Here is an 18,450-nt window from a genome sequence, read left to right as displayed (position 1 = left end):
ATTGGGAGGTGAAAAGGAGCGATTGTAGAGAAGATATTGATATTGATGAAGATCATTCATTATTATATGATGAGTTGGAACATAGATGTAGCATATAAACAACTAAAAGGTACGCAACATCACCATGCATTATCTATTTAAATTTTTACAACCTTGTCTTTTTAATTTCTAATATTAATTATTAAGCTTTCTTGTCTCAGTCAAATTTTAAAATTCTAAATTATATATATATATATATATATATATATATATATGTATGTATGTAATTAAGTTCTTTTTAGTACTTTCTAAATAGTGTAGTTACGTAGCTTTAAGGATTGTTAGTTAAAGAAACAGAGAGTGAAGAATCACCAAATATTAATTGATATTATTATTATTATTATTATTTTTTTTTTTTTTTGGGGGAATTGTATTATGTGAGCTGATTATAAAATACATGATGCAAGTCATATAGTTAATCCTTTGAGACTTTTTAGATGATTTTATACACACACACACACACACACACACATTTATAAGTATTTGCTCTATATATGGATGATTTACATAGTAAATTCTTTTATTTGTTCAAATTATATGATATTTGAAAGTTTGTACATATTAATTTGTCAATCTTAAGTTCAAGTAATTTTGTCATAATTCACCCAAAAAAGTAAAAGAAAGAAAGAAAATATGTTATGGTAATTTAGGAGTTGGATATATGTAAAAAAAGAACTTTTACAATATGTCATACTACACTCCAAACAGCAACTGAGGGGGAACGTAGCGGCCACGTAAAGAGAAAAAAGGAGGCAATGACTCAGGTCAAACAAAGACTTCATTCGAATAGGAAGTTAATTTTTCATCATCTCTCTTCTCTGCAAGTTCCTTTTGCCACAGTCCAAATCTTTAATGAAGAGTTTATTTAATTTCTTGGTGAAAAGCCAAAATCCCTGACTTCTGAAACCAAATACGCTTTCTATCAAGATTTTCATGGGTGAGGAAAGCTTTATTATTGATATGTAGGCCATGGACTTCATAAAACAAAGAGTTTTTTTTTTTTTTTTTTTTTTTTTTTTTTTGGTGACTGGCTTTAAGATAAACAAAGAGAATTAGTGAATTATAACTTCTTCTTTTTTTTCTTACTTCAATTACAACTTCCAAAAAAAAAAAAAAAACAATTTAAAAAGCATAACATTGTTATGGAAAAGGAGGGAGATATGGTGAACAATCTTCAGACTTTACATCACATTTCCCCCACTAGACACCAATCCTCATCTCCCTCTGCTTGGTCCATAACATCACCAACATTATTACCATTTTCATCACCATCACCATCATTTATCGCAATCTGAAATCCCACCACCACATGATCAAAATCACCCATACCACATGTACCATCATAACCATCCGCATCTCTGTCATAAACATCATTATCATCATCCTCCAGCTGATCCAAAATAGCCGAAGCAGAGTAGCCAGAGAAATTCAAACCCTGACGGCCCCGCCAAGTGACCAACCTATGATATGAAACGACATCGTAGGATCTGATCTTTTGGGTCCCTTTGGTCTTGTCCTTGGCCTTGGAAGCCGGGTGCATATGATTGCCACACTTTCCGGTGAACTTGGAGTGGTTGGTGGGCTTGGATGAGGCTCTGGTGAACACTCCAGCTGTTGCGGGTGAGTCCCAGTTGTTAAGTAATCTGGTAGTGGGTCTGGGATTTAATTGGGATGGTAGGATCCAATAGGTCCGAACCATCCCATGTTGGCGACCCTCTCTCTTCATGTATTGTTTAGCCAACTTGAAAATAGATGGAAGCTTGAAGAAAATGATGGTTACGGCTCTGCTTGAAGAAAAGGGGGATTGGATTTGACTGTTGAAAAAAAGGGAAACTTGGGAAGCAAGAATAAGATGTTTGATTGGTGTAGAACGTGTGGACCAAGCCATTAATTAAATTAAAAGTAATAAACAGCTCATCAACTATATCTTAAAAAAAAAAAAAAATTACAAAGAGAAGCTTGAGGCAGAGGCAGAAGCAGAGTAAGTTACCCAAGTAATAAGAAAATGGGCCGCTTGGAACAACCCATGTTTACGCTTTGATTTGGATAAGTTTAGATAAATAAATAAATATATTATATAAAGAAAGGTTCTTGAGGCAGAGAAATTTCCCAACGGACACTAGGAAGTAGGAACCCATGTTCAGGCTTTGATTTTTGATTAACCGTATGGGATTTCTTGGACCAAATCACAATGACCCTTCATAAATTAGCCCTCAATGATAACCATAATATAAGAAAGGAGCAACATCTCATTCCAATAATAATATTATGGAAAAGTTTAAAAGAATGTCGGTATATCAGTCAAAAATCATAATGATATAAAGTACTGAAATAGGACATAATAGCTATTAATTACATGTCTCTGCTCTCTAAGCAAACAGAACATAACTACGCTTTAGGTTCTGCACAACTTTGTTTGATAATAATTATTCATCAAGCACATTACAAAGGCACACCGCAAAGTATGCATAAGGCTTATGATTTTATAAGATTCCCTATTTTAAAACAAGAAGTATGTGCTACCATTAGAGAATTTAAATTTCATATATTAGTATTATGAATTTCCCACCCTATTTTTAATATAGAAATAAAGTTTGAATGGAAAAAAGAAATCGAGTTATTTAATTTCTTCTTGATGATGAAAAATCAGAATCTTGGACGAAGCAGACAAATAACCACTGTCTATAAAATTTTCTGTGTCATCTAGGTAGAATTCTTCTCTGGAGGAAAATAGTTGTATGAGTTTTAACTACAATTCCTACTTCATATTCATGGTTTTCACAAAGACTGAAAAAAAAAAAAAAAAAAATCTTAGTCAATAGCAGTAAGCGAATTCAACTTACAATTGCCCATATTGAAATTTTCCAAGTTTGCCATTCTCATTCTCTTCTTTTCATATAAAGAGTCTTCAAATACTAACTTTGGCTTAATATATACATTTATATATATATATATATATATACAAACTCTTCTGGCCAAAGTATATTATTATCCATGTTGGATTTTCCATTCTTGATTCTTAATTAGATAGAATTCTTAAAGGATAAAAACTCTACTCTATTATACATTATTACAAACACTAATACTACCAATATGCATCATTACAAGCACTACGGCTTTTATTATTATTATTAGTATTATTATGAAATACATATTCCACATCATAATTAAACCAATTAATTAATTTATTTATTATTTTTTTGTTTTAACCTATGGCATTGGTGGCACTGGCGGTGAGCCATTCTCCATTCTTATTTTATTCTATTTTTATTTTGTTGGAGTACGTTCTTGGTTCTTAGTTAGAAAAGGATTCTTAAAGGATATAATTAACTTTATCATTAAATTTTCTCAAATTATTACAAAAGAATTCTAAGTAACCTCCTTTTTAGATTTTCTACAACTTATATATTGAAAGGCAAATAATTTGTTAGTTAATAATTTATTATATCTAATATTTATTTTTTAGTCGGTTACTATAAATAATATTATTAATTATTAATAATAATTGTTTAACCAGGACACATAATTTAAGTACTGTCCTTTAAGAATTCTTTTTGAAAGAAACAAATAGTAGAGAATCGCACTTAGATAATACTAGCCAAAAGAGTCTGTTGTATATGTAGTAAGCACATAGACCAGTCCACGAATAAAAGCCATAGCTACTCTCGTTGCTTCACACACTTCCTCTATCTTTCTCTCCCTTTCCTCTAGCTTGGAAAGAAAAACTCGTAAACATAAAGAACAAAAAGAAATCTTCTCTGCAATCCCTCTTTTCCCCTTTCAATAAGTCTTAAAAAGGTTATTTGGATTTTTAACATCCTGAAGAAGTCCAAAATACTAGTTTATTGGTCTTGATGTTAACCAAGAAAGGTAAGTAATCTGTTCATGAAAGATTATTGGGAGGTGAAAAGGAGAGATTGTAGAGAAGAGATCGATATTGATGCAGATCATTCATTATTATATGATGAGATGGAAACATTGATGTAAGGATGTAACATATAAACAAGTAAAAAGGTATCATTACCGTTATCGATTTAAATGTTTACAATCTTTGTCTTCTAAATTTATAATATCAATTATTTAGCTTTCAAGTCTCAGTAAATTTCTAAAATCTAAATTATATAGTTTAATTTAGTGTGGAAGGAAGTGGATGTTTGCAGTATTTCATTGCCACCTTCAAAGAGGGCATTCTCGAGCAGTATTTTATATATATATATATATATAATAATAATCTCCTTTTTTCTACTTTCCAAATAGTATACTTTCTCTTTGTTTTAGTAAGTTAAAATAATGAATAGTGATAGTAATACTCATTATTATTATTATTATTATTATTATTATTTTTATCATCTACAATGATTTTTCCATTTTATCTTTAAATTTTGAATCTACAATTCTTTTCAATTATAAGTGTAAATAGTTTATCAACCTCATTGGACAATAATGTTTACCTATCTCACTTCACATTCATTATTTTAAGCAACCAAGAATTAAAAATCGCCACTACTAGAATCACATTGATAAATGACACAATAAATATGTCGCACAAAATAAACAATGACGTGTTGCACGGCGTCACCTAACGTCTTGTCACTAAATCCATAAAACAACAAGCAACGTAGTATGAGAGTCGCCTATCTTTGAGTTTTTAGTGATGCATATTGACTTTTAGCGACACATTCTATCAATCCACTTATAGCGACGCATTATTTAGCGATACTTCACCACAATGTCGCTAAAAATATATTAACGACTGTTTTATATAGCGTCGCTAAATATATTAGTCGCTAATGAATCGCCTATTTAGCGACGTATTAATAGAGTCGCTTATTTAGCGATACATTAATGAGTTGACTATTTAGCGATGCATTAATAGAGTCGCCTATTTAGCGACGCATCGACACTTTTAGCAACGCATTATTTGTTAATGCATCACCCCTTCTTTTTTTTTTTAATTTTTTTAAATTTTGTGAAAAGTTATTAAAATAGTGAAAATATAAAAATAATTAAAATATAGCTTCATCCAAAATAATTAGAATAGAAAAATTAAAATAAATATTGTGTCATAACCAATTAATTATCAAATAAATTAAATATCATCTCATTGACATATTTTTACATAATTTGTAAACTATTGTATTTTTTCATAACAAATTTAATATTAATTAAACTTCCATGAATGCATACTCATTGAGATGGAAGTTGACGTCCTCTTGTTGACTAGAGGTGGCAATTTAGGTCATGACACATCAACACGATTCGAAAACGATACGGAATAAATGAGTTTGGGTTTATCATAAATGGATTTGGATCATAATCGGGTCAACCCGTTTAACACGATTATTAATTGTATCATTTTCGAGTTGACCCATTTAACTCGAAATTGACCCGTTATGACCCATTTATTAAATGTGTCAATTTCAACCCAACACGATTATATACCTATTACAATCCATTTAAATTATAATTTTATCCATAATATAATATTTAATAACTAAAAAATATTATAAATTAAAAACTTTATAAAAATAATTTTCTATTATTAATTTTTTAAAGATAAAAATAAATCTTTAATAAAACAAAAATAAATAGGTTAATTTTCAGGTTAATAGATTAATTTTCGGGTTAACGGGTCAATTTCAGGTTAACAGATTAATAGGTCAACACGACCCATTAAAATAATCATGTTAAATGGGTCGTGTCATGTTGACCTATTTATAAACAGGTCGGGTTAGTGTTTTAGGTACCTAACACGATTAATAAATGGGTCGTGTTCGGGTTAGGTATTTTTGACACGATTATTAAACGGGTTGACACGAACATGACCCATGAATACGAATTGCCAGGTCTATTGTTAACGATAGTACACCCTCATACTGCATATGGAAAAATTAAAAAAATTATTAACACTTATGCAAAATAAATAAAATATTAATCATTATTAAATTGGTAATTTAGTAAATGAAAATTTAAAGAATATTACCATTGTTCTTAAGATTTGGGGAGGCACATTTCTCCCCTCACAGTCATTACAAACATAGTCACTCTCACATTCATCCTCATTATCATTTTCATTGATACTTGGCAACTATATGACAAATGGATTGTGAGCCATCGTAGTATCTCCAAGAACATCTTCTTCAACTAAAGTACGATGTTGTGGTGAAGTTAAAACAATAGACTATCTTAAATCAAGTTGATCTTCAACATAAAATACTTGTTGAACTTAGCAAAATAATATCAAGCAATATCACAAATAAAATTTCTACAAAAGCAAGATTAATAAAACCCAACAAACCTAACCTGCAGTTAAAATGAAAAAAAAAAAAAAAAAAACAACCCACCTCATGTCTCCGCCAACCACAAATAAAAAGAAACTCACCTAAACGATGGAGACAAGGAAAGAAGAAACCCAGAAAATCACGAAGGCGACATAGAGAAATCCAGCTTCCTGGCCAACGACAACGTAGGCAAATGAAAAATAAAACCCGAAATATCTCACTCTTCAAGTCTCTCTTAGATTGCTTCCAAATCTAATATCTATTAGGTAGTGTACTTGATGTAGTTTTAAAAAAGAAAAGGGATTCAAATGAGCGTGTAAAAATTTTAAAACGCACCAAAATTTTCAAAAAATGGAAAAAACGTGTCTTTTCTCCCAATTGCATTTTTTTTTCTTTGATTAATTTTTTATTTTTCATCTACAAATAAAAACTGAAAATATTTCTTAAAAATGCGAAGCAAAATATCATCGATTGCTATTTATTTTTCTGTTTTTCAAGTACACCTTTATTCTTTATAAAATTTACATGTCTTTCAAAATTTTTTTTTTTTTAATTGAGAGAACAGGCAACGCATTCTCTTCAAGAAGGGTCACCTGTTCTTGAATTGTGGGATCAAGCGATGCATTATGGTTGAAAAGCGTCGTCTGTTTCATTTTTTATATTTTCGTTATAATCTTTAAATAATTTTTTAATTGTTCATTTACAAATATATTTATGTAGCAATCTAATGAACATAAATTCTATTGGTCTAAAAATAGAAAATAGTTTTCTCAATGCTCTTCTCAGTTATTCACATATATTTATGTATAGACGAGATACAAAATATCTCAAGACCTAATTTGAGATAGGGTACTGAATTTAGAATTCTAATTCAACAAGCATTTATTGATCAATTTATCTACATAAGTATGTTAAATGAGCTTAACTTTCATGTGTTTGTGGTCAATGATAGTTTACTTGTTTTTAAAAATTGAAAGTCTATTAAATTGCTTTTTTTAAAAAAATAAAATAAAATAAAATTGAAGGAACAAGCGACATAATTCCATTAAAACCTGTCGCCTATTCCATTTTTTTTTTTAATCCTTAATTAGTTTTGTTGATTACTCATCTACAAATTAAAAAAAAAAAAAAAGCATATTTGCAAAATTAAAAAAATTACTTAAAACAACTTTCAAATTGAAAAAAAAAAGTTAAAAATTGGTTGGGTGAAATGGCGATGCAGTTGTTGACAAATGCATCGCCTTTTTGTCTATTTAGTGACTATTTCTTAAAAGACTGCGTCATCTAAAACTATATTAGTTAATTCTTGTTATATTATTATATCCAAGTCATTTGGCTTGGTGGTGTGGTGATTTCTTGAGAGTGTAAGAAATCTTAGGTTCAATTCTTGGCATGATCCTATTTTGATTTTATTTTTTTTATGGGTTTCTAAATGTTTAAACAAAAAAATTGAAAAAAAAAAGGCGATATAGCATTTGTTGAAGAATGCATCGCCTTTTCATCTATTTGGCGACTTTTTCTTAAAATAATGCATCGCCTAACACTTTAGTAGCTAGTTCTTGTTGTATTATTACATCTAAGTCATTTGGCTTGGTGGTGTGGTGATTTCTTAAGAGTGTAGGAGGTCCTGGGTTCAATTATTGTCATGGTCCTATTTTGATTTTTTTTTAATGGGTTTCTAAATATTTAAATAAAAAAATTAAAAAAAAAAAGAAATGGCAATGCATTTGTTGAAGAATGCGTTGCCTTTTCATCTATTTGGCGACTCTTTCTTAAAAGAATGCATTGCCTAAAACTATATTATCTAGTTCTCATTGTATTATTACATCCAAGTCATTTGGTTTGATGGTGTAATGATTCTTTGAGAGTGTATGAGGTTCTGGGTTCAATTCTTGACATGGCTAACAAAATAGTGCATTGCCTGTTAACGATATAACCAAAAAAAAAAAAAGCTCAATTTTGGTGGTCTAATATTTTTACTAGATATTTGTTGTTGAAATAAAATTAGATCTATTAAAAGAACTAAAAAAAAAAAGGAAGATATTTGTTGTTGAAATAAAATTAGATTTATTAAGAGAACTAAAAAAAAAAGGATGAGGAGAGAACAGGCGATGCACAATCTAAATAGTGCGTCGCCTGTTCTATGTAAACAAAAAAAAAAAAAAAAAAAAAAAAAAGCTGAGTTTTGGTGCTTTAATATTTTTACTGGTTATTTGTTTTTGAAATAAAATTAGATTGATTAAAAGAACTAAAAAAAAAAAAAAGATGAGGAGAGAACAGGCGATGCACAATCTAAAACTGTTAACTATATATATATATATATATATATAAAGCTCAGTTTTGGCGCTCTAATATTTTTACTAGTTATTTGTTGTTGAAATAAAATTAGATTTATTAAAAGAACTAAAAAAAAAAGATGAGGAGAGAACATGCGACACACAATCTAAATAGTGCATCGCTTGTTAACTATATAAACAAAAAAAAATAAAGCTAAGTTTTGGTACTTTAATATTTTTACTGGTTATTTGTTTTTAAAATAAAATTAGATTGATTAAAAGAACTAAAAAAAAAAATGAGGAGAGAACAGGCAATGCACAATCTAAAACTGTTAACTATATATATATATATATAAAAGCTCAGTTTTGGCACTCTAATATTTTTACTAGTTATTTGTTGTTGAAATAAAATTAGATTGATTAAAAGAACAAAAAAAAAGTAAGAAGATAACAGGCGGTACACAATCTAAATAGTGCATCGCCTATTAACTATATATATATATATATATATATATATAAAAAAATCAACTCAGTTTTGGCGCACTAATTTTTTTACTGGTTATTTATTATTGAAATAAAATTAGATTGATTAAAAAATCTAAAAGAAAAAAAATGAAGAGAGAACAGGCGACGCACAATCTTATTGGTACGTCGCCTGTTACGTATATAACCAAAAAAAAAATCTCAGTTATATTGCTCTAATATTTTTATTGGTTATTTGTTGTTGATTAAAATTAGATTAATTAAAAGAACTAAAAAAAAAATGGGAGGAGAGAACAGGCAACGCACAATTTATATAGTGCGTCGCCTGTTAACTATATATATAAAATAAGAAAGCTCACTTTTGTCGGTCTAATATTTTTACTGGTTATTTGTTGTTGAAATAAAATTAGATTGTTTAAAAAAACTAAAAAAAATAAGAAAGTAAAGGGAAGAGAACAGGCGACGCACAATCTAATTAGTGCGTTGCCTGTAACATATATAATAAAAAATAGATAAAAAAACAGCTCGGTTATGTTACTTTAATATTTTTACTGCTTATTTGTTTTGAAATAAAATTAGATTGATTAAAAGAACTAAAAAAAAAAAAAGTAGGGGTGAACAGGCGACGCACAATCTAAATAATGCATCGCCTGTTAACTATATATTAAAAAAAAAATCTCAGTTTTGTTACTCTAATATTTTTACTGATTATTTGTTTTTGAAATAAAATTAGATTGTTTAAAAGAACTCAAAAAAAAAATAAAAAGTAAAGGGAAGATAACAGGCGACACAAAATCTAAATAGTGCGTCACCTGTTAACTCTATTAAAAAAAAAAAAAACAAAAAAACCAGCTCAATTATATTGCTATAATATTTTTACTAGTTATTTATAGTTGAAATAAAAGAATATTATTTAAGATATTTGTAAGAATAAACTATACAAGAAAAATTATATAATTGAACAACAACCTTGTATAATTAAATTTTATTATTATGTAAATATAGATTAGTGGTTGGTATTCATTTTTCATGAGTAGCATTTAAACGTACAATATAATTCAGATAAAATATACACGCAGTATTAATGGCGACTCTGATCAGTCCCACATTCAGCTACCCTTAAGGGATGTGTTGCGTGTTTTTGTTTTTAGCAACCTTTTGAGGTCGACAGTTTTTGGATGCGTCGTATATTTATTGAATATTTACTGATGCATTAACCTCAGAGTTGCGGTTTTATTTTTTCAGATGCGTCGCTAAGTAAGTGTCGCTAGATATCAATTTTCGCGTAGTGCGTATTTAGCTAAAACTAGCTTGAAGAATGTGCATATAGATTTTTTCACCCAAGAAAATCTTTGGAGAAAACTTATCTCACTTTCTGATCACATCCTACAGAACTCTAGGATTTTGGTTTTTCACCAAGAAATTAAATAAACTCTTTATTGAAGATTTGGACTGAGACAAGAGAGACTTGTGGAGAAGAGTGATGATGAAGAATTGACTTCCTATTAGAATGAAAATCTGTTTTGTGGGGTGGGCGTGGGTCATTGCCTATTGTTTTCTCTTGATGCGGCGGCTAATGGTTTGCTTGCCTAAGGTTCTCCTTAGCTGCTGTTTGGAAACTTCTTTATTTACATCCAAAGCCTCAATTACCATGACATATTTACTTTTTTTTTTTTTTTTGGGGGTGAATTATGACATGTTTACTTTTAAGCCAAGGTTGAAAAAATATATACAGATTTTCAAATATCACATAGATATGAACAAATAAAAGAATTCACTATGTAAACCATCCATATAGCAAATGTGTAGCTCTGCTATGGTTCCTCTTGTATTTTATAATCAAGTCAGGAAATATTAAGAAATTATCAATTAATAAGCAAATTCCAGGCTAATCAACAACCTCAACATTTATTAATGAAATACGTAGACCATGGATTTTTTCGATGAACATGTAGACTATGGACTTCATAAAACACTGATTTTTCTTTTTTTTCTTTTTTTGGCTGGCTGAAAAAACAAAGTTCCTTTTTTTACTTTTCTTTTTTTTTTTCTTTTTTTTTGGGTTTGTAGATAAACAAGAGAATTAGTGAATTCCAACTTCTTTTTTATTTGGACTTCAATTACAACTTCAAATAAAATATACAATTTGAAAAGCATAACAATGCATGTTATGGAAAAGGAATAAGACATGATGAACGATCGTCGGTCTTTACGTCACACTTCCCCCACCAGACACCAATCCTCATCTCCTTCTGCTTGGTCCATCACAAAACCCACATTGCAATAGCTTATTGCATCATCATCAACATCATCACCACCATGATTACCATTTTCGTCGTCATCATCATCACCGTCATTTATCACAATCTCTGCTTTGTTCGGCTCGAATCCCACCACCACACGATCAAAATCACCATCACCACATGAACCATCATACTCATCCACATCTCTATCACCATCATCATCATCCTCCAGCTGATCCAGAATACCCAAAGCAAAGTAGCCAGAAATATTCAACCCGTGCCGACCCTCCACGACTCGCCAAGTGAGCAACCTAGGATTGGAAACGACGTCGCAAGATCTGAGTTTCTGGGTCCCTTTGGTCTTGTCCTTGGCTTTGGAAGCCGGGTGCATATGGCAACAGTTGCAGCGAGCCTTGCCACACTTTCCGGGGAACTGGGAGTGGTTGGTGGGCTTGGATGAGACTTTGGTGAACAATCCGGCTGTTGGGGGTGAGGCGAACTCGTTGACGGTAGTGGGTCCAGGATTCAATGGGGATGGTAGGATGCGATGGGCCCGAACCATCCCATGTTGGCGACCCCTCTCTCTTCATGTTACGTTTGGCCAACCTGAAAATGTTTTGAGCTTGAATAGAACGATGGTTATGGCTCTGCTTTAATAATGGGGGTTGGATTTGACTTTTTGGAAAAATAAATAAATAAGAAACTTGGGAAGCAAGAAGATATTTGATTGGTGTAGTACGCGTGGACCAAGCCATTAACTAAATTAAAAAGTAATAAACAGCTCATCAACTAACTACATAAAATAATTATAGAAGGAAAGAAAGGATCTGAGGCAGAGAAATTTCCCAAGTAATTGGCCACTATAGCCAGGATAGAAAGTAGGAACCCAAATTAGGCTTTGATTTTTGATTAATTTTATGAGGTTTCTTGGACTAAAGCACACTAAACCTCCATAATCAAGAATAAGAATGATAGAGAAACAGAACATACGACATATGGAAAAATTCAAAAGAATGTTAGCATATCAGTCAATAATCATAATATTTTCAGTCAACAATCATAATATGATATAAAGTTAAATAGCGCATAATAGTCAATAATTTTATTTCTCTGCTATCTAAGCAAACAGAGCATAACTACACTTTTAGGACCAGGCCTTGCCATTTGGACCGTTCCAAAAAGACTGTTTTGATACTTTTACCCCAAAAAAAAAAAAAAATCCATAATCACATTACCATATTGAATGAAAATATTTTGGACACACTTCAAAGTCCATGTAAAGTATAGTTTGGAAAACTGATAAGCTCTTTCTGCCTAAAGAAAATAGTGATAGTAACTTCCTTTGTCACTTTTGTTTTCTGGATGAGAAGCGGAGTGTTGCACGTAGGGCACCTTGACATGTTGATAAAGCTTTATTGGAAGAGGTGTTTAGTGTTTATGCACTTCAAAATTTAATGATAAATAAGGCTTTGTTTTTTGGTGCAAATTCACAATGTTCCCCTTGTTTGTATGACTAAGAAGGTGGGTGTTTCAATTGCATCCTCAAGAAAGTGTACGTACTTTTAAAAACATGTAAAAAAGGATTTCATTGCATAAAATATAACAATATGAGAGGGATTAAAAAAACAAAAAATTGTCACATTTCTTACCCCACCAAACACCAATCTTCAAAACCCACATAATGGAAAATGCTGCTGAAGGAATGGAAGGTCTTAAATTCACTTTTAATGAAATTATGATTTACATTTTCGAAAAAATCAAAACCAGTGTTCCTTCTCTCTATCCATCACTCTTTCAAATTCCCTGTCACTTCTTATATTTTAGTTGCATGAGCCCTTTTTTTTCTTTTCCAAGCATTATGTAGCCATGTCAATACACTTGTTACGAAGTAAATTATCTTTTATTGTTATTGCGACAAAGTAATAAGCATATTGATTTTTTACATGATAAATATGAAAATATCATTCTTCCTCAAAATTTTCCGTGGCTGATCAAATCACTCAATAAGTGGCTCAATGCTCTCCTTACTGCTTTTAGGGTCCTCAATATTCTCCTTACTGCTTTTGGGAAAGATCAATCCTCCATTTGCAGGATATAGCAAGAAACGTTGACACAAGAAAATAAGGTCGAAGAAGATAGTTATCTGCAACATCATATTCACAAAAAAATCAAAAGAATGGGTAGAGATATAAACCTTGATCTCAAATTAAGTATTCTGAGAACCAATTAAGCATAGCAAAATAATATGCTCGTAATAATAGATCAAAGGCTTCAAGTTGATCTCAAATTTCAAGCAAGTAATTTTCTACTCTGCACCTCTTCAACTTGATTTAAATGGTAGTTTTTGAGACTTTAATTAAGTTCTTTCTATCAGAAATAAAATCATTTTCATGAATAAAAGAAGAGTATAACCAAGTTTCCAAAGAGAGAAAGCATGAAAAAATGTGAGCATGGACTGAAAAAAGACCTATATTGCCAAAATTAATGTAAAGAGGAGAACAATCCATACCAAAGTTATCAGGGTCTTCCCTATGTTTCCATAGAAGTTCACCCAAGAATCTGGAAAAAAATAAATCTAGAGATACATTAAGCGTAAAAACATCATAAGGCAAGTACGACTGCGTTAATTATAGATGACAAACCTTGGTCTATAGACTGCACAACCATCTGTGCATAATTTGTTACTCCTCCTGAGAAATCAAATAAAACATAGCCAATGCTGAATCCATCTGTGCTCTTCCGCAAGAAGTTCAAGACCGCCTATATTTCATAATTTAAATAGTGTATAGGGTTTTCAAAAACATCCTAACCATCCCAGAATATGCAATAGATTGATGATGAAATATAATGGCTACAATAAGAATATGAGCCTGTTTTATACTGTGATAAGACTTATTAGCATGAGAATGAGAATACTGCAGAATCAAAAAAGATAGGAGCAATATCCTGTCTATCTTTAAAAAAAAAAAAAAAAAAAAAAAAAAAAAAAAAAAATCAAAGGGAGAAGCAATTCTGATCACCTGGGGTGTATATTTGATGAGTGTTATAAAGGCTTGGATTGTGCTGCAGTGTAATTAAACTCAATGTAGTTAGAATAGATTAACTACATATTTCCATACCAAGGAATAGAATAGCATAGCAGTCAAAAATCGTAATTACAAAGTGGCAGAAGAGAAAATTAGTTATGTTTCTGCTCTCCAAGCAAACATAACTAAGCTAAAATTAAGTTAATATTCTGCACTACTTTCTTTGATGATTTTGGTTCATTAATGGCTAGATACGATAAGTTGATATTCTAAAAACCGAAAACAGAATGACAACATATCACAAAGTATAAATAAAGCAGAAGCATATAGGATAGGCCAAAGGTCATGACTTTAGAACATTCCCAGAAGAGGAAAATTATAGGACACTTTTTCCCAATCAATAAAACATAAAGAGAGCAAATCTTACTTAAATATTGAGATTAGCCAAAGCCAAGAATGGTTGGGCAAAGCTATGAAGAAACAAATCCCAACTGTTAACCATACTGCAGCAACAATTAGAATACTAATCTTAGAGACTGTCTGTCCTCCACGCTATACAATGCAATCAACACAAGAAAAAATTTCAAACTTTTGCAAAATCAAAGTTACAGATATCCATTTTCTTCCATATTTATAAATGCAGAATGATCATAAAACTTGTTCAACCATGAAATACTTACTTCGTATATTGCAATTTGGAACAAGGTAATTGCTGTTAAGAGAACAGCATGAACCGAGAAAGCAACATCGTTTAGTGCCACAGGTATCATCTGCAACAAATAGCAAAAATAAATAAATAAATAAATAAATAAACAAAATAAAAAATTTGCATAAAGCATCAAACTAACAAGATATGATTTTCTAAGTGGTTTTACGCTAGAACTAGGTTCAAAAGCTTCTTCACCTTTAGCAATTCAGAGATACTCAAAAGTCAAAATGAATGAAGAAAGTATATTACAACCCTTTTCAGTGTTACATACAAATCAAGAAAAAGACAAATTGAAAGAGAAAGTGTTGTAATTAACAGAAATACCATCAACCCACAACCCACAAAGATCTAAAAAATTATTCAAGCAACTAAAACTGCAAGATTTTGGAAAATAAAACTGAAAAGTAAAACATAAAACAGACCTCTCCATAGCCATATTTCTGGAAGTACTGGTTTTGAACAGAGGAGCTAAAGTAGAGAGTGGCGTTGTATATGAGATAGGAGGAGTGCTTCGTCAAGTTGAGCACCACAAAATCAAAGTTCAACCCCACAACACTAATAAGCTCACAAACAATCATTTCCCAAACACCAACAAATAGTCAAAAATGGAACAAATAGTGAAACTAAATTAAATTCATGGGAAAGAACAGAATCGAAAACAAAGGAACCAAAAACAATTTACAAAAGAAACTACCTTTTTCTACGGAAATTCAGGATGACCTGAGGGTAGAAACATGCAGCCCAAAAAGCAAAAGCAATCCAACCCAGAACTTTGTACGAGATTTCCAGCGGACTAGAATTCCAAGATGCCATTTTTTTAAACAGTTTTCAAAGTGTTTGATTTTTTTTTTTTTTTTTTGGGCTATGTTTCCAGTTTCTTGCTGGGCCGTAGATGACAAAAAACTGAACAAAGGCCAATTATACGACCACATTCGTTTGCTTTCTCTTTGGATTGTTATTGTTATGTAGGCGCCATTTTTAAACTATTTGGACGGCTTTTTTTTTTTTTTTTCTCCAACCAAGAGATTTAAAACAAAACGCATTAAATATATTTTAGTGAATATAATTTATATTCAAGTTATACAATTTTGAAAACACAAAAGAATTGCAAATATTACAACAAAAAACAGATAAAAAAAAATAATAATAATAAACTAAAAAAAATCGAATGGAAGAGAAGTCAATTTTTTGTCGTAAGTAGCCAAATAACCATTACTGGATGGTGTATTTCTTCTTTACCTTATTATATGAGTTTCTACGCTAATAACTTAATATTTAATTATGTTATTCACAAATAAAAAACAAAAACAAAGTTTTTCGCCATTCTCACTCGCTTTTAGAATTTAAAAAACCAAAAAAAAAAAAAAAAAAAAAAAAACAAAAACAAAAAACAAAAAACAAAAACAAAAACAAGAAAAGAGTTGAATGGATGAGGAAGCTAAATCTTTTATCATTGTCTTCTTTGCAATCTCTCCCTTATCACACCCAAGAAATCTTTAATCTATTGATGAAGAATAAGCGGCCAAATAGCAGCCTTTCTTTGAAGATTTCTTGGGTGAATAAAGGAGACATGGCAGTGAAGATCATATTAATTATTTTGAGACTTTTCGAAGGCTATCTTGGCTGAATATGTATTTATATATGTACACTCTGATAAATTCTCAAGTCTAGCTCTCAATCAAGACCAAATTATCAGCACTGATTGATGGAAAGCCGCTGGAATCTATTCATCCTTCAAACTCAATTTTGAAAACATGCTCTGCTCTAGCTGTATAACAGGGGACAAAACATTCAAGGACTTCCAAATAAGTTTTCATCAGTTTAGGAATGATTTCCTTCCAAGAAATCAATTCTTTCCTAATTATTTATTACCATTGGGAATATGTATATGTATAAATATATACACATAGCTTTAATAGAAAAAAGACAGACAATATAATATTTATTTTCAATATTTATTTATTTGAAATTTCTTTACACTCTTCTGGCTAGTATTTGCAGGATTTTGTTAAAAAATAAAAAAAAAAAATTATGAGGATACTTTTCCATATTCTAAAACACCATTTTCCAAATCTTCCATTGATATTTTACACGTATCTATATATATATATATATATATATATATATATTAACCTTTTCACATCTTCCATGAATGGAATTTCCTTTTATATATATATATATATATATATCAAGAAAATTGCGACTTTCTGTATATGTACTTTAACATCATATACTAAGCAATTTTAATTTCTTATTTTTTTTAATTTTTTCTAGATGAACAGAATTTTAAAAAAAATTAAATAAATCAATTTTAAAGCTAAGAAAATTGAAACTTTCTGTTCATATACTTTAACATCATATATAAAGCAATTTTAATTTTTTACTCGTCGTTTCTAATTTTTTTTAATTTTTTATTTGTGATGTGTGTCAACTTTATTTGCTATATTAAAGAACTTCAAAAGCTTCAAAAATAAACAAAACGGAAAGTAAAATATTGAAGCAAGACACTGATGTTCTTACTAAAAACAGAGTACTCTTATAGAATACAAGTCATGACAATATATTTTTATTTTGGTGAATTACCTTATATTTTTCTGGATAGTCAAAATTATTTCATTCCGATGACAATGTTCAATATAAAATTAACGATCCTTATTGCAAATACTAGAAAAAGAAAATACGATTCCAAAATCAATATGTAAACAACTACTCGGTAGAATTTCCACTCTCTTTTTATACTCTGAACTCCCTAGGTAGCATGGTTGATCCCATGGTAGGCCAAATTCCAAAGTTTGCATTCACATTTGTTCCCATTACCTATATACAAAAATAAATACATATTAAACTAAATATACTTTAATTAAAAAAAATTCTAGATACCTTTATCTCTGTCCATCCTCTTAGAGAAACAAAAAATAAACAAAAAAATAAAAATAAAAATGAAGAACTTAATAGAAGCAGGAAAGGTAGATTAATGAGTTTGTAATGAAATTTAAATTTTTGTTCCTGCCATTGCTTTTAGAATATGGAAAAGTATCCACTGTTTAGAATATGGAAAAGTATTCTATACATAGTGGGGAGCATTCCCTATGCAAAGTTTTTTGGGGGTAAATACTATTATACCACTCTTTAGTTTATTATTTTTTCAATAGTACATTACTATTATAATAATATCAATACAATTTCTTAATATTTTACTTTTATTTTAATATAGCATTGTTTTAAAAAATTCTTGTTAATAGATTTAAAATTTCACCAATTTACCCTTCGTTTGACCATTTTATTTTTTCCAGTTCTATAGTTTTTTTTTTTTTCAGGAACTTTTTTTTGACAAAAAGAGAAAAAAAAAATACAATACACACAAAGACATATACACACTTCTTATAAAATTAC

At 30.1% G+C, this 18,450-nt stretch overlaps 3 protein-coding genes across 3 annotated transcripts; all 3 read right to left on the bottom strand.

Moving 5' to 3' along the window:
• Positions 1-1,093: 1,093 nt before the first annotated feature.
• Positions 1,094-1,823, bottom strand: LOC107415209 (uncharacterized). The gene has a single exon (XM_060816539.1). The coding sequence runs from the start codon at positions 1,763-1,765 to the stop codon at positions 1,226-1,228; it is 540 nt and encodes a 179-aa protein (XP_060672522.1). The 5' UTR covers positions 1,766-1,823; the 3' UTR covers positions 1,094-1,225.
• A 9,145-nt stretch (positions 1,824-10,968) lies between these two features.
• On the bottom strand, positions 10,969-12,058 carry LOC107408124 (uncharacterized). The gene has a single exon (XM_016015490.4). It carries the CDS (start codon positions 11,882-11,884, stop codon positions 11,294-11,296), a length of 591 nt encoding a protein of 196 aa, XP_015870976.1. The 5' UTR covers positions 11,885-12,058; the 3' UTR covers positions 10,969-11,293.
• Positions 12,059-13,200: 1,142 nt separating this feature from the next.
• Positions 13,201-16,196, bottom strand: LOC107415248 (cystinosin homolog). Its single transcript, XM_016023543.4, has 8 exons — positions 15,752-16,196; positions 15,480-15,612; positions 15,029-15,118; positions 14,776-14,900; positions 14,343-14,385; positions 13,965-14,082; positions 13,832-13,881; positions 13,201-13,465 (listed from the first exon to the last, which is right to left on the bottom strand). The coding sequence occupies exons 1-8, from the start codon at positions 15,868-15,870 to the stop codon at positions 13,319-13,321; spliced, it is 825 nt and encodes a 274-aa protein (XP_015879029.3). The 5' UTR covers positions 15,871-16,196; the 3' UTR covers positions 13,201-13,318.
• Between the last annotated feature and the right edge of the window lie 2,254 nt (positions 16,197-18,450).

This window comes from Ziziphus jujuba, chromosome 4, assembly GCF_031755915.1.
Source record: "Ziziphus jujuba cultivar Dongzao chromosome 4, ASM3175591v1".
Taxonomy (NCBI): domain Eukaryota; kingdom Viridiplantae; phylum Streptophyta; class Magnoliopsida; order Rosales; family Rhamnaceae; genus Ziziphus; species Ziziphus jujuba.
This window is presented reverse-complemented; position numbering and strand designations above follow the sequence as displayed.